Source organism: Pezoporus flaviventris, unplaced genomic scaffold (assembly GCF_033815535.1).
Source record: "Pezoporus flaviventris isolate CSIRO_AGI_PZ_B2104156 unplaced genomic scaffold, CSIRO_AGI_Pfla_v1 ptg000095l, whole genome shotgun sequence".
Taxonomy (NCBI): domain Eukaryota; kingdom Metazoa; phylum Chordata; class Aves; order Psittaciformes; family Psittacidae; genus Pezoporus; species Pezoporus flaviventris.
The window spans coordinates 1,746,890-1,767,362 of record NW_026892643.1 but is presented as its reverse complement, the minus strand read 5'-3'; the positions used below and the strand labels follow the sequence as shown (position 1 = coordinate 1,767,362).

The following is a 20,473-nucleotide window of genomic DNA, read 5'->3' as shown; positions in this document are numbered from 1 at the left end:
TGTTTAAAACTCGTTTCAAATCTGTATCATACTGCCTATCTAAACATGTCAGGATTTTCTATAGTTGTCTGATTATTCTATTAAATACGTATCAGCAAAATGTTCCTATGATTACTAAGTTTCATAGAGATGGCCAATTCCTGCTCAAAACAATGTTCTATATTATCTTGACTTTTCTGCTGATTGAAGTCTAATTTTCACTCTTAGAATATTGTATATATGAGCAGTTGGCTGAGAACAGTCTATCACAGGGATATACAGTACTCAACATAAAAGGCACAGATCTTAATTTTAAATAAAGTCTGCCATTAAAAAGTTCTAAAATAGTAAAACCAGAGCCAACCACAAACTGTTGATAGAAGAACTGGCAGCAGCTGGCACAGTGTTCCGAGTTTTGCCCTCAGGTTTTACACAATCAAATTTTTCTGTTATTCACTCAGCTACCTCAAAATCTCAATTACACATTCTGTATCCAGCTCTGCAGCTCCGCCAATGAAGATGATTTTCCAAAGTCTTTACAATGTGTATTTGGTTTAGCTGTAAATTTAGTAACATCACTTTGGCTCCTTATATCTCTGTGATATAAGGATCTGTGAGTGGATCCCTCACTGTTGGCTCTATCTTTGCTGAGTGCCAATTGTTTTCCTCTGCACAGCACTCAGTGTGCCAAGTTTCCATCCCAGTATGAACAATGAACTGAAAATAGTGATAGCTGCCATTAGTTACCTTGGACACTTAACACTGGTCTCAAGATACAATTTATCTGTTCCTCCATTCACTTCTTCGTATACTTCCTACTATTACACTACGGTAACTTCTTTTCCTGTCAGAATACTTCAGTTCCTAGTCACCCAACTACATCACAGAATAGGATAGCCACCCTTTTTTGGTGGGTATCTCTGAAAAAATAGAGTCCATCACTGTTCTTTAATTTTAATTCAGTGCGATGAATTTTATACAGGACCTCTCATATTTTTTCTGTCCCTGTGCATACAATATTCAGCATGCTGTGATTTTATTCATGTAAACAGATGTACCTTTCAAACAAGGTGAGTAAGGTTTTGAATATAACCTGGGGATTGGAAGAACTGGGTCATGATTTATAAATTTCTTTAGCAAAACCAGAAAGAATCTTGTGTTGTTTTTCCTGAAAGATACTGAACACCGTTAGTGTAACTCAGTTTGTAAACTGATTAAAAGTAGGCACAACTTTTTTTAAATCCAAGCACAATGTCTTGCATACTGAGAGCACTATTAAATACTTAACAACTACTTTATTGTTATATAATTGCTGTACAAAACTATGTCACAGCTTTTAAATGTTCCAAAACACCTACATACTTTTAAAATAAATAGAAATAAATACCTACCTGCCTTCTGAAAAACCAAAACATTCAGTAGGAGCTTATATATATATATATCTTTAGATATAAACTAATTTCTGCAGTTTTATCTTGCAGTAACTACCTTTTTTCTTACCAACATCACAGAATTAAAGTTCCAATAATAGTGCTCAGACTGCTGCTTAAATATACCAATTTTCATTTCTGTAATATTTATAGTAATTTATCAATAGTGAATTGATTTACAAGTGTGACTGCTTCAAAATAGTGACCCTTGTTAGAAGCAGTGTTCAGGGGAAGAAAAAAAAAAAAAGCTTATTTCAAAAGCTGCTGTATTTAGATAAAGTAAAAATTAGTTACTTGCATTTGTATTACATATAACTATGAGAGAAGCAAATAGGAACTGAGGTGTAGAGCATGCTGTAACTTCAAATGCTATATTTCTCCTGAAACTAACATTATAATGTACAGGCCTGTGATACAAAGAAAACAGCTCCTCTCACTCACAGGAGATGAGAACGTTCAACAGGAGAAGATATAACTAGTACGTCAGGATGGAGAATACACTGCAATACCTCTTGGCAAAATCCCATCCTATCAAATAGTTGTTGAAGTTCTGATAGCAATTTGATACTATTAATACCGATATCAGTAAAAGTAATATCAAATATTCTGGTACAGCCTCCCAATCATACTTCAGCCATCATACTCTAAGCCTATGGCTTGTAATAATTAAACTAAATAAACGTTTTTGCTTAGATTCCTCATCAAGTATTAATTTTGCATAACTTCACTGAGGTCAGTTAAGCTTATCTGTATTACTTCTTAGGGAAAATCAGGGATCTTAAAAAATGGCAGATAATTTAAGTTTCCTTTGATCCATCCTAAAATGTTGAGTGGTTTGTTACATTTTTGTTACATTTTTAAATTCAACTACAGCTCATTACATTGTATTTTTAAACCACGATATCTTCCATAAATCACTTTATATATCTTAAGAATTGAATGTTATATTAAATTAAATTAAAAGATATAGCTACAGCTGGTGGAGATTAAGTGAACTTCTTAGGATACAGACTATGTTTTTCTGCTTTTTCAACAGATTGTTAGTGGTTTCTGGAAAAAAAAAAATTGAAAATCACAAACAAATAGAATGACCCTAATATCCCATTAACGTTTCCTGATTCCTGAAACTGATGCGTTAACTAAGTATTCAAAACAGCATTAAAACTAATCAATTTTTTTTTTTTTCATTTTTTAACAGCAGCTGATGACTAAACATCATATGGGACCATGTGTTCCTGAACTCCACGTAATAACAAATATTTTATAAAAAATAGACCTGTTTCAGCCCACAGAATTACAGGAATGGGGTGGAAGGGAAGGAAGAACTGAAGCTGAAATAAATGGAAACTATACTGTTCCTCCAGAAGAGATCATATCCAAAGCTTCAAGAGGAAGCCCACATATGGTTCAGATCTATACTGTTACATAGAAAGTGAGAAAAAATATGATTCTTCCAAGGAAGGAATACTTGGAATGGTGGCTAGTGTATGTTCCTCACAGGAAAACTGACCACGGAAATTACAGATCTATAAGCTATATAGGCGGCAACTAAATGCCAGTTACTGGAGTACTATGTGACTTCTTTCCATTTCCCTCTCTTGGTGTTTCTCCCGAGAGAGAGAAATGTGGCACAGCCGACGTGTAGCCAGGGTATGGAATTGAAAGGTGCTTCTATATCCTAAGGCAAAGGTGTAACAGCCATGATTCTTTGATGAGTTAGGTGACTAAGAAACACTCAGAATTAACTGAAGAAAAAAACATAGCTTTGAAATTAATATAATGCTCCTGTTAAAAAAAGATGCCACCCATCAACAACTGCATTCAGAGGCACCCTTAGGGGTGCAAAAAAATATAAGAGGGAAATTCATGGTACTTCCTCCAGCTTATGAAGATGCTGTTTACACTCTCAGGAAGTAAGCTATCTCTTACAAACTTTAAATCATCATTTGCTCCTGGTTCTAATTTTCTCATGTTATTTTTACTCATTTTCCTTCAGTACTGTCAGATCTTTTCAAAATCTGCTGCATTTTCAAATTCATTTATGTTTCCAAAAGATGGGTCAATACTTACGAAAAAACTCGATAGATCTCTTCAGATCTTCCTTTACGCAACCTCAGTGTCCAAGCACCTGGATTTGCTTTCAGCTGAAAATACCCCTATGAAAAAAAGGAAAGACAGGCAACTGTTCTGTCAGTATTTCAGAATTGACCGTGTACACATGCAAAAGTCAATTCTTCCACATTTGGTACTGCAGACAAGGTTAGTCTCATCACCTACTCTCATACTAGCCCTAAAAGCACTATGGCAGTGATGAAACCAACTGTATGTCCATCTGAATGTCTTTGATGTTCGTCTGAATGTCATTTGGCTCTAGCTGAAACTGAGTTGTATATAAAATCTCTAACAGCAAGTAAATGAGCAGGTAAAGAAACTGACCCTAGCTAAAAAAGCAGTTGTTAAACTGACCCTAAATTGAAAAGCTTATTTCTAAATTCAAATTTTTGTCTGGAACAATTTTCCAGGCCAACACAACTCCTTCCCAATTTAGGAACACCGCATACAGCTATCATTATGTGAAAGCCAGACAAAGCATGCTTTGGAATGTGAAGAATCATTAAGTTTCATCATGCTGAACAACCTCTAATGTTGAGACTGTCTTCAATACTTGTGTAAAAATTAGAGATTTACAGTTTAAGCATTTTATTCCTTGTGATACAGTATTTACAGAGAACAAAGAATAGTAGATGGGTAACACCTCACCTCTGTGCCTGGCAAAATCTTGGAGCAGATTCTCCTGGAAGGCATGCTAAGGCACATGAAAAACAACAAGGTGCTTGGTGACAGCCAGCATGGCTTCACTAAGGGGAAATCCTGCCTGACCAATTTGGTGACCTTCTATGATGGGGCTACAGAACTCATGGACAGGGGTAGAGCAGTTGATGTCATCTACCTGGACTTGTGCAAAGTGTTCGACACTGTCCCACACGACATCCTTGTCTCTAAATTGGAGAGGCATCAATTTGATGGATGGACTACTGGGTGGACAAAGAACTGGCTGGATGGCCGCATGCAAACAGTTGTGGTCAATGGCTCAATGTCCAGCTGGAGACCAGTAACGAGTGGTGTCCCTCAGGGATCGGGGTTGGGACCGGTCTTGTTCAGCATCTTTGTCAGTGACATGGACAGTGGGATTGAGTGTGCCCTCAGCAAGTTTGCCGATGACACCAAGCTGTGTGGTTCGGTTGATACGCTGGAGGGAAGTAATGCCATCCAGAGGGACCTCGACACACTTGTGAGGTGGGCTGATGCTAACCTCATGAAGTTTAACCATGGCAAGTGCAAGGTCCTACACCTGGGTCGGAGCAATCCCAGGCACAGCTACAGGTTGGGCAGGGAAGAGATTCAGAGCAGTCCTGCGGAGAAGGACTTGGGGGTGTTGGTTGATGAGAAAATGAACATGAGCCAGCTTCAGCGTGCGCTCGCAGCCCAGAAAGCCAACCGTATCCTGGACTGCATCAAAAGGAGCGTGTCCAGCAGGTCAAAGGAGGTGATCCTGCCCCTTTACTCTGCTCTTGTGAGACCTCCCCTGGAGTATTGTGTGCAGTTCTGGTGACCTCAACATAAAAAGGGCATGGAACTGTTGGAACAAGTCCAGAGAAGGGCCACGAGGATGATCAGGGGACTGGAGCACCTCCCATATGAAGACAGGCAGAGGAAGTTGGGGCTGTTCAGCCTAGAGAAGAGAAGGCTGCGTGGAGATCAGGATGCTCCTGGTACCTGTAGTGTTACTGAGCTTACAACACAGCAAAATGGATTTAAAGAACACAAAGCTCCTAAGGAATTCTCATGAAGAGTGGAAATAGTAACAACTATTTCTGTACTTAATACTTACCAGGTTGGCCATCACAATAGTATCAACCATGACAGGATTATTCTTTGTGCCCAGAGTGAACTGTAACCCTCGAGGAGGTTGTCCAGTTGTCACATCAAAGCAATGTCCTTCAAGCAATATATATTCTAGTTCATATTCTGCTGTAACTGTCCCTTTTATCTGTGGAAGGAACATCTCATCAATAAATTACATCATTTAACTATGTGGGAAAAGCAACATATTACAATGACAAATGTGTTGTGCGGGATTTCCCTCAACTAAATTTAACTGTCAAAAAAAAAAAAAAAAAGAGAAAAACCCTTCCAGGAGGAACTTCACTCAACTTTAAAATAGGTATCCAAGATAAAAGAGAATGACTCACTGTCTAGAGGAATGTTCTCTCCATTGTTGAGGAAGCTGAAGCATCTCAGCCTTGGTAAGGTAAACCCCAACCTTTATTTTCACAATACCCCTTCCATAATATACACCTTTGGTTAATCAAACATCCTCAATATTTTGCATAACCTTAATGAAACAGTTCTAGTGACTTTGAAGCTGAGGGATTAAAAATGTAATTAAAAAACTGTGAACTAAAAAAGGCTCAAATATATTTTCATCTGGATTAATAAATGACCCTATATTCAGGTTTATTTGAAGATTTATCTAGATTAATCCTATTACTACCAAAAATATTTAAAAAATAAAAGAGAAATAGAAAGCTAATAGACAGAATCCCTTAACTGTTTTGTTTTCTGGAAAACAGGCAAAAAATTCTTACAATATTTCTATTTCCCTCTTGAAGTGAAAGGCCCAACGCAAGTTTTATAATGTTTACAAACTATTACTTACACCCTGTAAATGAACGTTATCAAGATCACAGGAACTGTTTACTGCTTCAACCAACCAGCTTTCAGGAGTGATCATGTTTAGAGTCAAAAGGGGTGATTCTGGCAATTCTAAGAATTTTGCCACAGGTTCAGAAGGAAGGTGCTTGTTGATCCCATAAGTTAATTCTGGTTCCAGAACAAAACGATAGAAGCTGTTGAAAAGAAGTGTTAAAAACCATAATACATTTATGCAGCATGAAGTTCCAAAAATGAAATTCTTCTAAAATACTTTAAAACATCATGAATATTTACCAAATTAATGATGTTTGGAGCCAGAGTAGCTCCCTGTTCTTTTGGAATACTGACAGACAATGCATACAGCATCTCAAATGGGCTGGAAGATAAACACATACCTATTCACTTTTGATATTTTCTTACTGTGAAAGTGCATGGTTCCCATTAACATTCTGAACGGCTGGAAAGGTGTATATCCAAGAGGTGCATCTAAACATCTTAATTGTGAAATATCTTGAATTCTCTAAACTAAGCAGGACTAATATCTAGTAAAAGAAGAGTCTTTGGGAACAGGTCCTGACACTTGCAGCAGCAAAGACAGAGCTTTCCAGCTCTTAGGCTATGTATTCCCCAGGTATAAGTTCCTTGCAACAATAATTGATTTTCTTCCCTTCTCTATTGACGTTAAACAAAATAAGAACAGAGAAAGAACAGCATTGAAGATGGAAAGTGAAAGCAGCAAGCAATGAGTGCTTCGTAAGGGGAAAAAAATAGGACATTAATTACTATGAAAAGTTAAAAAAGTCTGTACCCCTAATGAGGAATACAACTTTCCCACAAATTATCTGGGCTAGTATATGGATGCATTTCATAAGAAACCATTGCTGCAAGAAAAATACAACTTGCCACAGAGCAGATGTCAGAACACTTTTTCCTCTCACCCCTCCCAAGCACAGGGAAAGAACCAGGCACTAGCACCTGCAAAGTGCCTAGCTTTAAAAGCAATCATGACAATGTTCACGTAAGATACTCAGAAGATTTACAATTAAGACACTCTCATGCAGTACAAGAGGTGTGAGTTTGTGAGTTCAATTCCTTTCAAACCAAACGGAAAGGAAGGACTTCTGTTTCATGGGCAAGTGATGAATTCTCTAGTCTGCTGATTAGAGGGCAGGCACTACCACTGGCCTTTCTCATAATACGATTATAGGTAAAATATCCGCCAAAGTGATGGCACCGCTTAAACATTTCACTTAGAGGGAAAGGAATCTCTTCTGCAGAATTCACTTCAGTATAAGCATCTGTAACTGAATTAGTGAACCCTGTTCTTTGGACAGCTAAGACATTTCAGTTTAAGACAGATACTTTCACGGTACATTCTTAATTATAATGAGGTCTCAAATGCAGACTCTACATTGACTCAGATGAAATTAATTTTTAAGTGCTCTTAACCTGTAAAAATCCTTGCGCAGACTGTGGGCTGAAAGAAGTGACCAAGTTAGGCAAACAATCTCCCTCTGCAAGTTGTCACAGAAAGACTCATGAAAGACTCTCCATTAACTTCTTTAAGGATTACTCATGAGGTGCATGTGATGGATTAGATCACTTCCCTATGATCCCATATTTGAGACCTTAGAATTTTTCTCTAGACAAGTGCAAACTGCTTAGGTAGTATTCAACTTCCACTCAAAGTAACTAATGCAACAAAAGAAACCAGAAATACGAACCACTCTTTACTTTTTAAAGGGAGATACACTGATAACACTTTTTCCAAACCAAACCAGAACATATACTTGTAAGAAAATCTATAAACTACCTACCTCTTCAGAGGTGCTTCTGACAGCTTAGATCTGCAGTTCAAAAACAACCTAAGTTTCATATTGATGATGTCTTTAAGTACCTACAGAAAAAAAAAATCTCTGTAAAAAATGGTTCTTGGTAATCACCACACTTTGAAAATAAGACAAAGTTATCCTTGTGACATGCTGTCACTTCTCAAGCTTCAGCAGAAATCTCAAACATTTTCAAGTTCTAAATATATCTGTGTATTAAGGGATGCTGTCAGATATTCCAAATAAAGATCTGACCTTTTCTAAAACTGCATGATTTAGCACATGATATTCTTAATAGTCAAAATGTTAATGTTGTCCCCTAGTGAAGCAGTATTTTAAAGAGCAGCTATCCCTATTTTCCAGTGCTTGAGTAAATTATCACCTTTCTTCTATTGCATTTTCCAGATTTTAAAGCACTTGAAAGTCTGTGAGTACAACACATGCCTTTTATTAATAACCAACTTAAAACAATGACTTAACTCTTACTAAAATAGTTGTATGCAGTAAATTGTTAAATATAGCAAAGCTCAGAGAATTACTTTAATACTTAATTAGTTAATGATTTTTAAATGTCAGCAGTAGATTAATGATGTATTAAACTATTCAATCAACTTCAAAACATTCCTGCAAGCTAAACTATTTCCACTCTTTCTCAATATCTTCATCTGTTCATTTTAAAAATACTAATTTTCTGGATGCTGTTATATCAGAACCATAATATTAGGGCAGTAATTTTTTTCTTATTTTTGTGAGCAATCTATTTTAAGTTACCAAGGTTATTAATTTCCTTAAAACACTCTTAAAAACCTTTATCAAATTGTCTTAATTTCTGTAGTTTCTGATCCAAAGTGCTTATTTGAAAGAATAAAGCAGCTGTGTCTACCTTTATGGATATGATTAGAAAAGCAAATATTAAAGCTAAGTTAAAATACTGATACCACTAAGGCTAAAATCTAAAATTACTGTAGCAGCAAGTACATTTGGAACAAAGCAAGTCAATGGTCATCCTTAAATCTCTCTTATTATAAACATTTTTTTTCTTTCCTCACTTCAACCCAAGGATACACATATTCTTCACTATAGTGCTATAACTTCATTTAGTCGTACGGACCTGTTCTGCTCTAGTTTCTCATTCCCATCCTTTCTGTCACCTGAATACCATCACTGTAAAACTACTGAGACAAAAAATAACGACTAAGAAATGGCATAAGGGTGACGACAAGTGAAGAAGCAGGAAATAGGAACCCAACAGCACTGGAAGCATAACAAGGGAAATTATTATATGACGTGGCCTAAAGGCCTCCAGAATCAAAACAGAGGTCAAAGTGACTCAAGCAATTATTATCTGGAATAAAAATCATGTGTAACCAGTACTAGCTGGTCTCATCCACTAAAACACACCCAGAATTTTAAACATCGAAAAAAACCCACTTCTCAAATAAAGATGCTGCGTCCAAAATGATGTGTACCTGCACTGGACTTTTCCTTCAAGCAAGACATAAAACTCGTCCCATCAGTTAATATTTTTATTTGGTAGTACCAAGCTTTCATTTTAACTGAGAATGGTGAAACAAAAGATCTGATTCTAGAGAAAAGGTAATATTTCAGAGTCTTGAAATACGTATTTTTTTAAGTCTTTTACTTTGCTTCACATTATGCATGAAGAGTGAGTGGATGTTTCAACTTTTGATAGAAAATGCATAAGAGGATGTAAAAATGGAAGGGAAAAAAGCAGTGTAAGAATTTATGAAACTTTCATAATTACTGCAGAGAAAAAGATAAAACAGGATGCAGGAATTGAATCAATTTACAGACTTCAGAATTGTAACAGACCATAAAGAGAAGACAAAATTTACATTTTTATGAGAAACTATAAAGGAACCAGAGGTAGAGTGATATTCTGCAGCTAGAGAAAAAAAGAATCATTTTAGGAGCTATGTTTTCAGGACTGATACTCTTTAGACGATCACTAGCTACACACAATGGAAGACTTCCAGATATGCCTGGCAGCATTAATCAACTAAGAAATACCCTTGCAAGAGCTGGAAGTTTTATAGTCCAATCTTCTTATGATGATATTACGGGACAAATTTAGACCACCTCATTTAGGTACACGGGAAAATAAGGTGATCTGGTTTAATGGAAAGAAGCATATGCCTCTTAAGATTTTGAGACGGGAGATCCTTTTCCTCTGTATTATGCAGACAATCTCCTCCTTTCCTTCTACTAACTATAAAGAGCATTTATGGACTTGCTTTTAAGAAGTCTGGTCCCCTCTCCTTCTGAATTTTATTTGCAAATAAGGTACTTACAATGATGAATTAGATCCTCCCCAACTTTTAAATATGAATTTAAATAGCTAAATGTCTATTTTTAAAATACCTGAAGTTTTTCTACCCTGTTACTACACTGTACATGCAAATTAGAAAAAGTTTAGTAAAAAAAGTTTAGCAAGAAATAGCAAATTAAAAGAAATGACCACCATCTTACAATCAGTAACTGAGCCATCTTCTGTGCTTCTCTTGTCAATGGATCCACAACAGCAACAACATCATAGAATGGTTCATTCTGTTGGGGATTGACTTTTACTACACTGTTAAAAAAAAAAAAAAAGGTATGAGAAAATAAATGACATGAAAGCTCTAAACTCTATTTGTGGAAATAAGAAACATTTTTAGGTATGAATTTGTAATATCAGAGGCACTTTAGATTTTACTGCTCATGAAAATGTTTTCCTTGTTTCAACCAGTAACCATTACTGTTCCCTGTGATGCCACTAGAAAAGCTAAACATTAACAGCAACTAAAGATTTAGCATTAATCTACGAAGATCCATACCGACTGTTGATTAAATACATGCCCCATAACAAAATTAATCAAATAAAATTTTGCTATGTGTTTTCCTTGGCCTTCTGGTCACTGGTCTACAGTTTCCTTTACTGATATCTAGAAGCATTAGATTTGACAAGTGCTGGCAGTGCCAGTTTTAAAAAAACAGGGGGGAAAACAGCATCTGAAAAGTGTGAAACTTGATAGATCGGATAAGCTTTATGCATTCCAGAAAATAATTTAGTTTGATAAGCTTGATTAGACTAAGTAAAAAAAGACCCTAGTTGAAGTACTCTGGATCTACAGGAAGGAAATGTTAGTAAACATCACTTAAAAACATGCTATAAATACACAAAATGGACTATCTAAACGAGTTTTCCATACAATATATACCTAGAAATGTTGACTAGAGACAAACTGCCTCCAATACGTAGCATAGTACTGGCTCTTATTATTATAGCTTTGGAAAAGGTGTTAGCCATTTAAAACAGACTACTGAATACTGTTATACTGCTATAGTCATTTGACTCTTTGTATCCTCAACAACAGGGCCAGCCCATTGGCACAGCACACTACAGCACCTTTATCAATAAAACTAGCAGGGATTTGAAAAGAGCAAAGCTTTTTTATTTTGATCAGAGTTCTTGTATTATGTTATTTTAAGAAATGTACCTGTCTGCTTCAGAAAGCTTACCCAAGCTAAGCTTAAATTAAATTCAGCTACCGCTAGTACCCCATTACAACGAGGACGGGATTCAAAGATGCACATCTTGGTATTTTAGGTCTCATTCATTATGATGACAACAAAAGATGATGCTTAGGGCATATCCATGTTCTAAATCGAGTATCAGAAACACAAGAGGCAAGTACAAGTATAGAAATAACACTAATGTGAGCTCACCAAGTTTAAGTCTGTTAGATGATGACAGTCTGTTCAGGTTTTCTTAAGGAATTAGGTGCCAGTGAGCCCTATTAATTTACATTTGAATGCAATTTAATATAATTTTGAATTACATTTGAAAGCTCTGTATTTAGCTGTGGGCAAGAATGACACTACTAAGTCACAAACTTATACAGAAATAAGGATATGTATATTAGTTTTGCCAATACGACTCAAGGTACACAAATAGAAACAGCTGTGCTAGAGTATTCCACATTAATGAAAATTAGTGGGGGGTTCTTTTAGCTCTAATTTGTGAAACTATTTCTAACATTTTAGTAAATGTATGAACTCAAGAGTTTTTTAACTCCAGATCACCACTTCCATTCATATCAATTGTAATCACCTTTTTTTAGCAAAAGATAAGACTGGAAAATCATTAGGCATTCCTAATTACTTTATTTATGCTAGGGCAGATGAACAGGTTGTTCATACAACCATAGAATCAACAGCTTCTTTTAAAACTGGAATGCTTACTCAAGTTTCTGAAGACATGCTGTCATCAGTACATTTTAAATGCAGTATTATAAACACAATATTATAAATGCAGTATCACGACAGAGAGAACTTACCTATGCTGTTCTTTGAGTAATTCAACATCCTGTCTCATCTCTGTTTTCAGCAAAGATGACAGTAGGGCATCTATTTTCATAATCAAATCACTGCCACTGTAGTAAATCAGGCATATATAATTTGTTTTTCATTAGAAGTACAACATTCACATTTTAATGTACGTCTGTCTGCATAACGGATATTTTAAAAGCCCACATCCCAAACCTGGACTCTCTAAAACGATTGTCACCTCAAGATTTGTAGCTCTGAATAAAATCTTTGGCATGAAAATAACCAAGAACCACTACTGCCTTACAGCTTGTGAACTGCACACTTCTAAAAATTAAGTGATGCAGAACTAGCAGAATTGCCATTCAGCCTCACAGTTTGCATGGTGCAATCTGGTGACATTTATAGCTCTTTATAGAGCATTCTGGTGTCTTTCTTTGAGCAACATGGTCTAGTGGACGACATCCCTGCCCATGTGTCGTGGTTTAAACCCAGTCCAGTAACTCATTCACTCACTCCCCCCCTTCTTTCCCTCCCCCTACTCCCAGAGGGACGGAGAGGAGAATCAAAAAGAATGCAACTCCCACAGGCTGAGATAAGAGCAGTTTAGTAACTAAGGTATAACAGAGATCACTACTGCTACCACCAATAATAACAATGACAAAGGAAATAACAAAGGAAGAGAATACAACACCTCACTACCAACCAACCGATAACTCGGCCCCCCAGCCCGACCAAGCACCAACCGATACCTCTCCAACCCTGCAGTCTCCCAGCCCTTCCGGCTAACTCCCAGTTACCTCCTGGGCATGACGTGCTGTGGTATGGAATACCTCTTTGGTCAGTTTGGGTCAGGTGTCCTGTCTCTGCTTCCTCCCGGCTTCCCCTCCCCCCTGACAGAGCATGAGGCTCACAAAGTCCTTGGCCAAACCAAAACATCATTGTTATCAGCTCTGTTCCCAAGGCTGAAAGTCAAAACACAGCACTGCACCAGCTACCAAGAAGGAGAAACATGACTTCTACTGCTGAACCCAGGACACCACGATAGAAGCTTGGAACTAGATGATTAAGTTCCCTTCCAACCCAAATCATTCTATGTATTTTATTTCTTACTGGAATTTCCATAGAAACTTTAGTACAAAATCATATAATGGCTTGGGTTGTAAAGGACCTTAGGATCATATAGTTCCAACCCCCTTGCCATGGGCGGGCATGCCTCACCCTAGACCATGTCACCTAAGGCTTTGTCCAGTCTGGCCCTGAACACTGCCAGGGATGGAGCATTTACCACTTCTTTGGGAAACCTCTTCCAGGGCCTCACCACCCTCACAGTAAAAAACTTCTTCTCTATATCTAACCTGAACTACCCGTTTTAGTTTGAACCCATTACCCCTTGTCCTATCACTGCAGCCCCTGATAGTCCTCTTTCAGTGTCACCAAGTCTTTACATTTGATTAAATAGGTTTTGCTTCTCACTAGTTATCTTCTCGATATTTCTATCTCTTCTTGACTTTTTCTGGTAGTTATTCTTTCAGTTGTGCCAGTCCTTCCAAATGCAGGAAATGATACTTAGACACAGAAAGTCAATAGACATTGTAAAAATAATATAATTCTGCTCTTTTCTTTGAACACAATCTGCATCCTTAGATGAAAATCTGGCTAGAACTCATCTTTACACTTCTTCAATTAACAGATGTGTGACTGTTGTCTAGCAAGGTGTTCTGTTGTCAGAACACCACACAGCCCATGCTTCTACATGCTCCTTTTCTAATGATTCCCAAAGACAATGCACTTCCTCACTTCAAATACCAATACTCAGATGTTGTTGTGGTCTTAAGATGCACTGGATTTTATCAAGCTTAGTATCATTATAAGTACTCTTAAGTAAACAAAAGCTAGAAGGTATTGTTTGCAGTTAGCTATACTCGTCTCTTGGTTCTAAGTACAGTGAAAGTAGACGAAGTATTTGGAGTAATTTAGCAGATCTGCACCAACGTTATGAAGCAAGTTGGAGAGGACATATATAATTCTTCAGACACACAATAATCTCCTTTATGCCTTAGCCTCATCACACATATTACCAATGATAAAAGGGTGCACATCTCTTGAATAACACAAGGTGCCTTTTTATTCTGCTCTGTGCTGTAACAAGGAAATAGCAAAGAGGCTGTCAGCTGCAGGGTAAACAACACATGCAGCTGCAATCCAACGTATACAGTTTATATATACAGTGGAAAACTATGTTAAATAGCATAATTAGCCAAGCAAAATGATGATACAAAATTCAGCAAATGTGCCATTTCTTCTAGAAAACAGGGCAAGGGTTTGAGTAGGTAAGTATACTAAGCCTGTCAGGGAAATGCTAAAAAGGAAATGAGGGACAGTTAAACTTGTCTACATAGAAGTACTCAGATGCTAAGTAAGAAGATAGCAAATACATAGCATGCAAACAACAAACACTTTAAGTGCTTTTAGAGTGTATATATGTACATATATAGTATGAAGAGTACTGTGACTATATATTTGAACCTTTGTATTTCCCATGCAAAAGGATTATTAATTTGTCATAGGCAATAAACATGGCAGTATATCATAAAGCCTCAAAATGCAAAAGAATTTTACCTTTTACTACTGTTTCCCATCTCTTTGACAATAGCTTTAATCTTCTCTGCTGAGGTACTGTATGTTATCTTTTCCAACAAATGAAAGTCTTCTGCATAGAATTCATTTTCATCTAAAGGACCCAGTACCTTAGGCAGAGATAAAGTGTTAAGCATAGAATGTCCCAATGACGTTTCTTCTGTAAGCAAAAATATACTAAAATTTTAAATGAATAAACAATATTCAATATGCACCCCCCAGCACTCACCAATATTATTAACTATATATTACTAAACTGTAGAGTAACTATACAGGATTAGGTTTCTACAGTTATGTAATTACAGTTAATTATCAGTCATAAAGAACAGCTGCAATGAAAATATCCATGATATTCTTCATTATATATACCTATGTAAAGGACCACACTATTTAGAAAAAACAAATCTAAGATAATTTAAACTGAAATTCCAATTACTATCTGCCAACCACTCACTTTAGTCATTTAATTCAGTGAACACAGTCTTTATTTCTCAAGGTTTCTCAAATGAAGCAGAATGGATAGAAAGTAAGAAAACAGCAAAGGATGAGGAATGTCAGATATGCAGAGACAAGAAACAGAACTACTTTTTTTTAGTATCTGAAGGAAAAGAAGGTGCCTTGAAGTCCCAGAAAACAGCCTTTAGAATGTTGTTTGGATTTTGTACTCATAGTCCACCAGGCTAAAACAACCCAAATCAACTTTAGGAGCCTAAAGGGCTCCCCATATGTAGAATATCATGATGTATATTTGATGTTGAGTCCCCCTCTCACAAATCTCAATTTCTTCCTAGAAATGAGAGGTTATCTAGTAAAATTACACTTTTGAATAATTAATACATTTTAATGATACATGAGATAGAGAAAGCCATAATGTGATTATGAAATACCATGCTACCTTTGTAGAAGTCATAATCAGAAAAAAATAATTTGCTCATAAATACAAAACTTCAGTGATGAAATAGCAAGGATAGAAAGGAAGGATATCCCACATCTTTTTTAAAAGTAATCTTTTAAAGTGAAAACCTACTTCCAGATAGATGAATATATATTATCAAATTTATCCAAGTATTTTAAAGAAACTTATTTCCTCCAAACTTAAAATATGACATTATTTGGGGGCTTTTTTTTAGGCATGGAATACAGTAACAACCATTTATAAAATAACATTGCACATTGGGGGAGAACAAAAAAGCCAACACAATTCTTCTGTGCTTAGTCAGCAAAAATGCTTTCTGTGGGTTTGTTAGCGGTATTTCAGTTGTATCTCAGAAGCCAAACAGGATGCGCAAGAGCAACTAAAATGACAATTTAAAGAGAGTTTCTGGAAATGACATGCTGAAACAGTACCTCTATTTTTTCTAATGGTAGAGGAATAAATGGAAAATAGAAGAGATAACTCAAAGTAGTTTGTATAAACTGTATTTGTAATATAAGGTATTGACAGTCATTAACAAGTGCTAAATAGTGAACCCAGTATTATGGGTTTTAATCACAGTTCAGCAATAGCCACACTGCAGTTAAGGCTATTAGTTTCAGAATATACATACAAGAAACTGAAACAATAAACATCCTGTACCTTTGTTTGAACGCCAAGAATTAAGACTAACAATTTAATACTTATAAACAATTCGAGTTTTTACAGCTTGGAATACTACCCCAGTCAATGTATTTTTTTTTTATTATATAAGCAGTATTTTATCCTATCTTAAATGTGTAAAATACAGGTAACTTCAGGATCAAAAAAATATTATTAAATATCATTTGTAATGCATTAAATATTAATGTATTGAAAGAATTTCGTAGGATTAACTCTTAAGTAGCTGTGGGAGTGATGACATATTTGCCTAATAGCTTCAATGGAACAGAGATAATATACAAATTAGGAGTAAAACAAAATAAAAACCAAGGCAAACATTCATACCATTCTCTAACAACACACTGAATAAGTGTGAAATCAATATAATGCATTTTCTTTACCTTGAACCTGAAGTTCCAGGAAGTAAGTTATCTACAGAGAGACTGAGAGATGACTTAATTTCTTTCTTACCCTGCCATTGCTTATAACAGCCATTTGCCCAGGAAGCAGCTTAAGAACCTCCTGGCAGAACATCTGGTGGGTTTTAATTATATCCAGTCCTAAAGTGTTGTACTTCTTCTCAAAAGTATTGACATCCATTCCCTAAAGCAAAGGTAAAGCATGAGATAATTATTGCAGCAAAAAATAGATTTTGTAATAGCTGAGGTAATCAAAATTTTCTTCAAGTTATGTAGTAACATAAGAACCACCTCAGCCATAGTGTAAGAACATGACTGATGGTGTGGTCATGGTCTCCCAACTAGATAGCATACAGTTTTTACCTTTGGGAAACTGTGAATAACCATCAGAGGAAAGCTGAGCCTGAGTTTAAACACTTTCTCTATGATCCAGAACATAGCTGCATGAAAAAGAGCTTTTAGGAAAAAGGCATAAAAAAATGTGCATAATACTCTAAAAACCTAACAGTCATTTTATGTGACCATTGGATACAGCTTTAAACATGTTTTGGGATAGCAAATATCATCCAGTTAGACACGTAACAGATCGACATTCAAAGTGGGAAAAAAAATGCTGGAACTTTACCATGCTTACAGTAGCACTGTGCCTCACCTGTCATAATTACCTTGCTGTATTAAATGCTACCAATAGGTATTTCTTCATTAAAAACACACAAACCAAGCAGATAAGACTAATTCAGATAATACACTGCTTAATTAGCTGCCTTTATGTCATTCAAAATTTATCAGACAATGAAATAAGAGCACGACGCAATTAGTTTTCCAATATGGTGCCAGCAAGTTCTCTTAGTCTTCCAAATTTTCCTATTTAAAAACACTAAAATTTATAGCTCTATCTGAAACAGAAACTGTAGTTTGCAGCTGTTACTTGACAACTCAGCTCTACTTTACATGTGAACTTTGAAACCAATAATGTTTACATTTTAAACCAATGAATTTTCATAGACACACACGATAAAGTATTAGCCAGAAGTATACAATGCTCATTAACCTTAACCTCTTCAGTCTGTGCTTATTACTGCTTGCAACCACAACAGCAAGGTAAACACAGTTACTTCTGAAGTCTTAATTCATGGTAAACATTATACTGTAATTTTTAGTAAGCGAGAGCTTTAAAAAAAATAAAATCAACAATTAAAAATTCAACTATTTGTCTCAATATTCCAATATCTGTACTCTGTATTCTTCAATACTCTCATATTTTCTTCCTTTACTTTCAAGAAATTCTCTATTCTTCCATCACATAAAAGTTGTCAAAGACGCAAATCTGCTAGAGCAGAAACTGTAAAAGTGTTACAAACTTCATGGCATTTGGCCAAACACTATTATTCTCAACGTCTCCTTACAATAAAATATATCAAGTGAAAAAGAAAACAGTCTAATTAATTTTGCACTCACTGGGACAAGGAATTTAGTAATTTTAGTTCCAGCAGCAAGGGATTTTGCTGTCTCTTCCCTACTGAGTTTACTTATGAAACTTTTTAAGTTGCTGTTGTTCTGGGTTAGAAAAGCTGTCAAAATTCCTCTTGCAATGGCTGTGTTATCTTCCCTTATTTTTGACAAAGGGTTGTTCAAAATCCCAACTCGTGTATGACTGCTTGTTTTCTGTGAAGAAAAACACAGAATAATACACAATTTTAAAGTTCCATCTGCTGTTACCTGATGTATTCATATCTATTATAGTTTTGTGAAATGCCCTTAAGTATTTAAATTGTTGCAGCTCTTTGTCTTTAGAAAACAGACATCAATGCCTAATTCAAAACTTTAACTAAGAGTAAAAATGTTATTAGTAAGGATTTACCTGTTCCATAATATGTATTTTAAATGGAAGATACTTTTTAAAAATAGAATAGTCTGCATTTTTAACATTTTAACATTTTAAAGACATACACAAGTGTTCATTTACAAACTTCAGAAATGGCTTTGTAGATGTTTATCAAATAAAGCATAAAATAAATACAAGAAAACTTATCCACTCATCACTTTAATCTTAATAGCAGGCAAATCTAATGATGCCACTTAAATTTTACTAGAGTAATGATTCTAAGGTATGATCAAATAGCATCAGCAGCTGAAGAAAAGGTAAACGGACACTACTGCAGTAAAGAATACACAAATAAGGAATGTTATCATTGGTATGCAACATATTTAAGCGACAAACTCTAAATTGCAGCTCTTTGAAAATGTGTAGTTTAAACTGCTCCTGAGAAGTGTGTTATTGCTGGAAAGAAAACAGGCAGTGCACTAGGCTACATTACAAGACATACAGGAAACCAATCAAGCGAAGTTCTTATGCTCCTCTACTCAGTACTTGTGAGGCTGCACTTGGACTGCTGCTCCTGGTTTTGGTCCTGCCACTGCAGTAAGGACATTTTGATTCTGGAGAAGCTTCAGAAAGGTCTACACCAGACAGCAGTAATAAGCCCTAAGGGTCTGCGAGGAGATACTGAAAGAAGTCTGGCAAAGAGAAGGCTATGGAGAATGCCAACAATTACTTAATGGTGAGAGAAAAACATGAGAGGGCTGAACTCTTTGCACTAGTGGCAAAGAGTATAACAAGGGTCATAAATTTTGGCTTGGCAGGAAAAACTACACTAGGAAGGCACTGCAACACCAGAGCAAATTGTCAAGTGAGGCAATGGAGTTGCCACCATGGAGATTTTCAGGACTTCTTCAGACAAACCTACAGCTGACCTGATCTGACGTTGGCAATAATCCCAGTTGGAGTGGGAGGCCGAACCAGATGCCTCCAGAGGTCTCTTCCAGCTAAGACATCTCCAGTTTTTACAAATAAAGTAAAAATACATTAGTAGTTTTTGAAATATTATGTATTACCTGGAATAGTTAAAAGTCAGTTCCTTTCAGCGACTTCCCCTCCCAGATTCTTTCATCTTTTTCTTCAAATGCCAATGGCAGTCATGTGCAAGATGTGTCAGTGACAGTTCTGTACCTACCAGAAATTCTACTAGACCCTGATCTGACAAACTAGAGGGCCTGGAAAGGAGCAGAGAACCTCCATGCAAAGCAATGAATTTCAAAAAAAACCTGTGTTTTTTTTGTCTTTCTGTCATGAAACTTGGTAATCACTAGACCAAGTAGTTTACATGAGGTTAATCTAAATCAAATTTATCAATGAGAATTAAGATAACCAATTAAACTGCCATTTCATAGAAGATTCAACAAGCCTTGTTTTTTTCTAATGTTTTTCCTAGATTCTCCTTACTAACATGTGGGAGCTTGCCCAGACAGCTCTCACTTCCTAGTTGGGACCTACGGCATATTTTCCCTGCTGAAGGGGTGAAAAAATTAAACTAGAGAGGGAATACAACTGTCAAGCTCAGGTCACAGCAATCAGATAAATGAAATGCTTTTCAGTAACAAGGACTTGTACTGCATATTCCTCTTTGCAGTTTTTTAAGCTTATTTTTAAAGACATATTTGGTATCACTCCCTCCCAGTAGCATACCCATTTTATAATTCCCTTAGGGTGGTTCC

General features: G+C 36.1%; 1 protein-coding gene across 1 annotated transcript in view; it reads right to left on the bottom strand.

Moving 5' to 3' along the window:
- UGGT2 (UDP-glucose glycoprotein glucosyltransferase 2) overlaps positions 1 to 20,473 on the bottom strand; it is an 86,594-nt gene that overhangs the window by 14,641 nt on the left and 51,480 nt on the right. The window contains exons 21-29 of the mRNA XM_061476265.1: positions 18,377 to 18,583; positions 16,971 to 17,102; positions 14,906 to 15,033; positions 12,295 to 12,390; positions 10,445 to 10,547; positions 7,943 to 8,022; positions 6,130 to 6,319; positions 5,302 to 5,460; positions 3,480 to 3,565 (exon numbers count right to left, since the gene is read on the bottom strand). Coding sequence (XP_061332249.1) covers positions 3,480 to 3,565; positions 5,302 to 5,460; positions 6,130 to 6,319; positions 7,943 to 8,022; positions 10,445 to 10,547; positions 12,295 to 12,390; positions 14,906 to 15,033; positions 16,971 to 17,102; positions 18,377 to 18,583 — 1,181 coding nt within the window. The remainder of the gene's footprint in view (positions 1 to 3,479; positions 3,566 to 5,301; positions 5,461 to 6,129; positions 6,320 to 7,942; positions 8,023 to 10,444; positions 10,548 to 12,294; positions 12,391 to 14,905; positions 15,034 to 16,970; positions 17,103 to 18,376; positions 18,584 to 20,473) is intronic.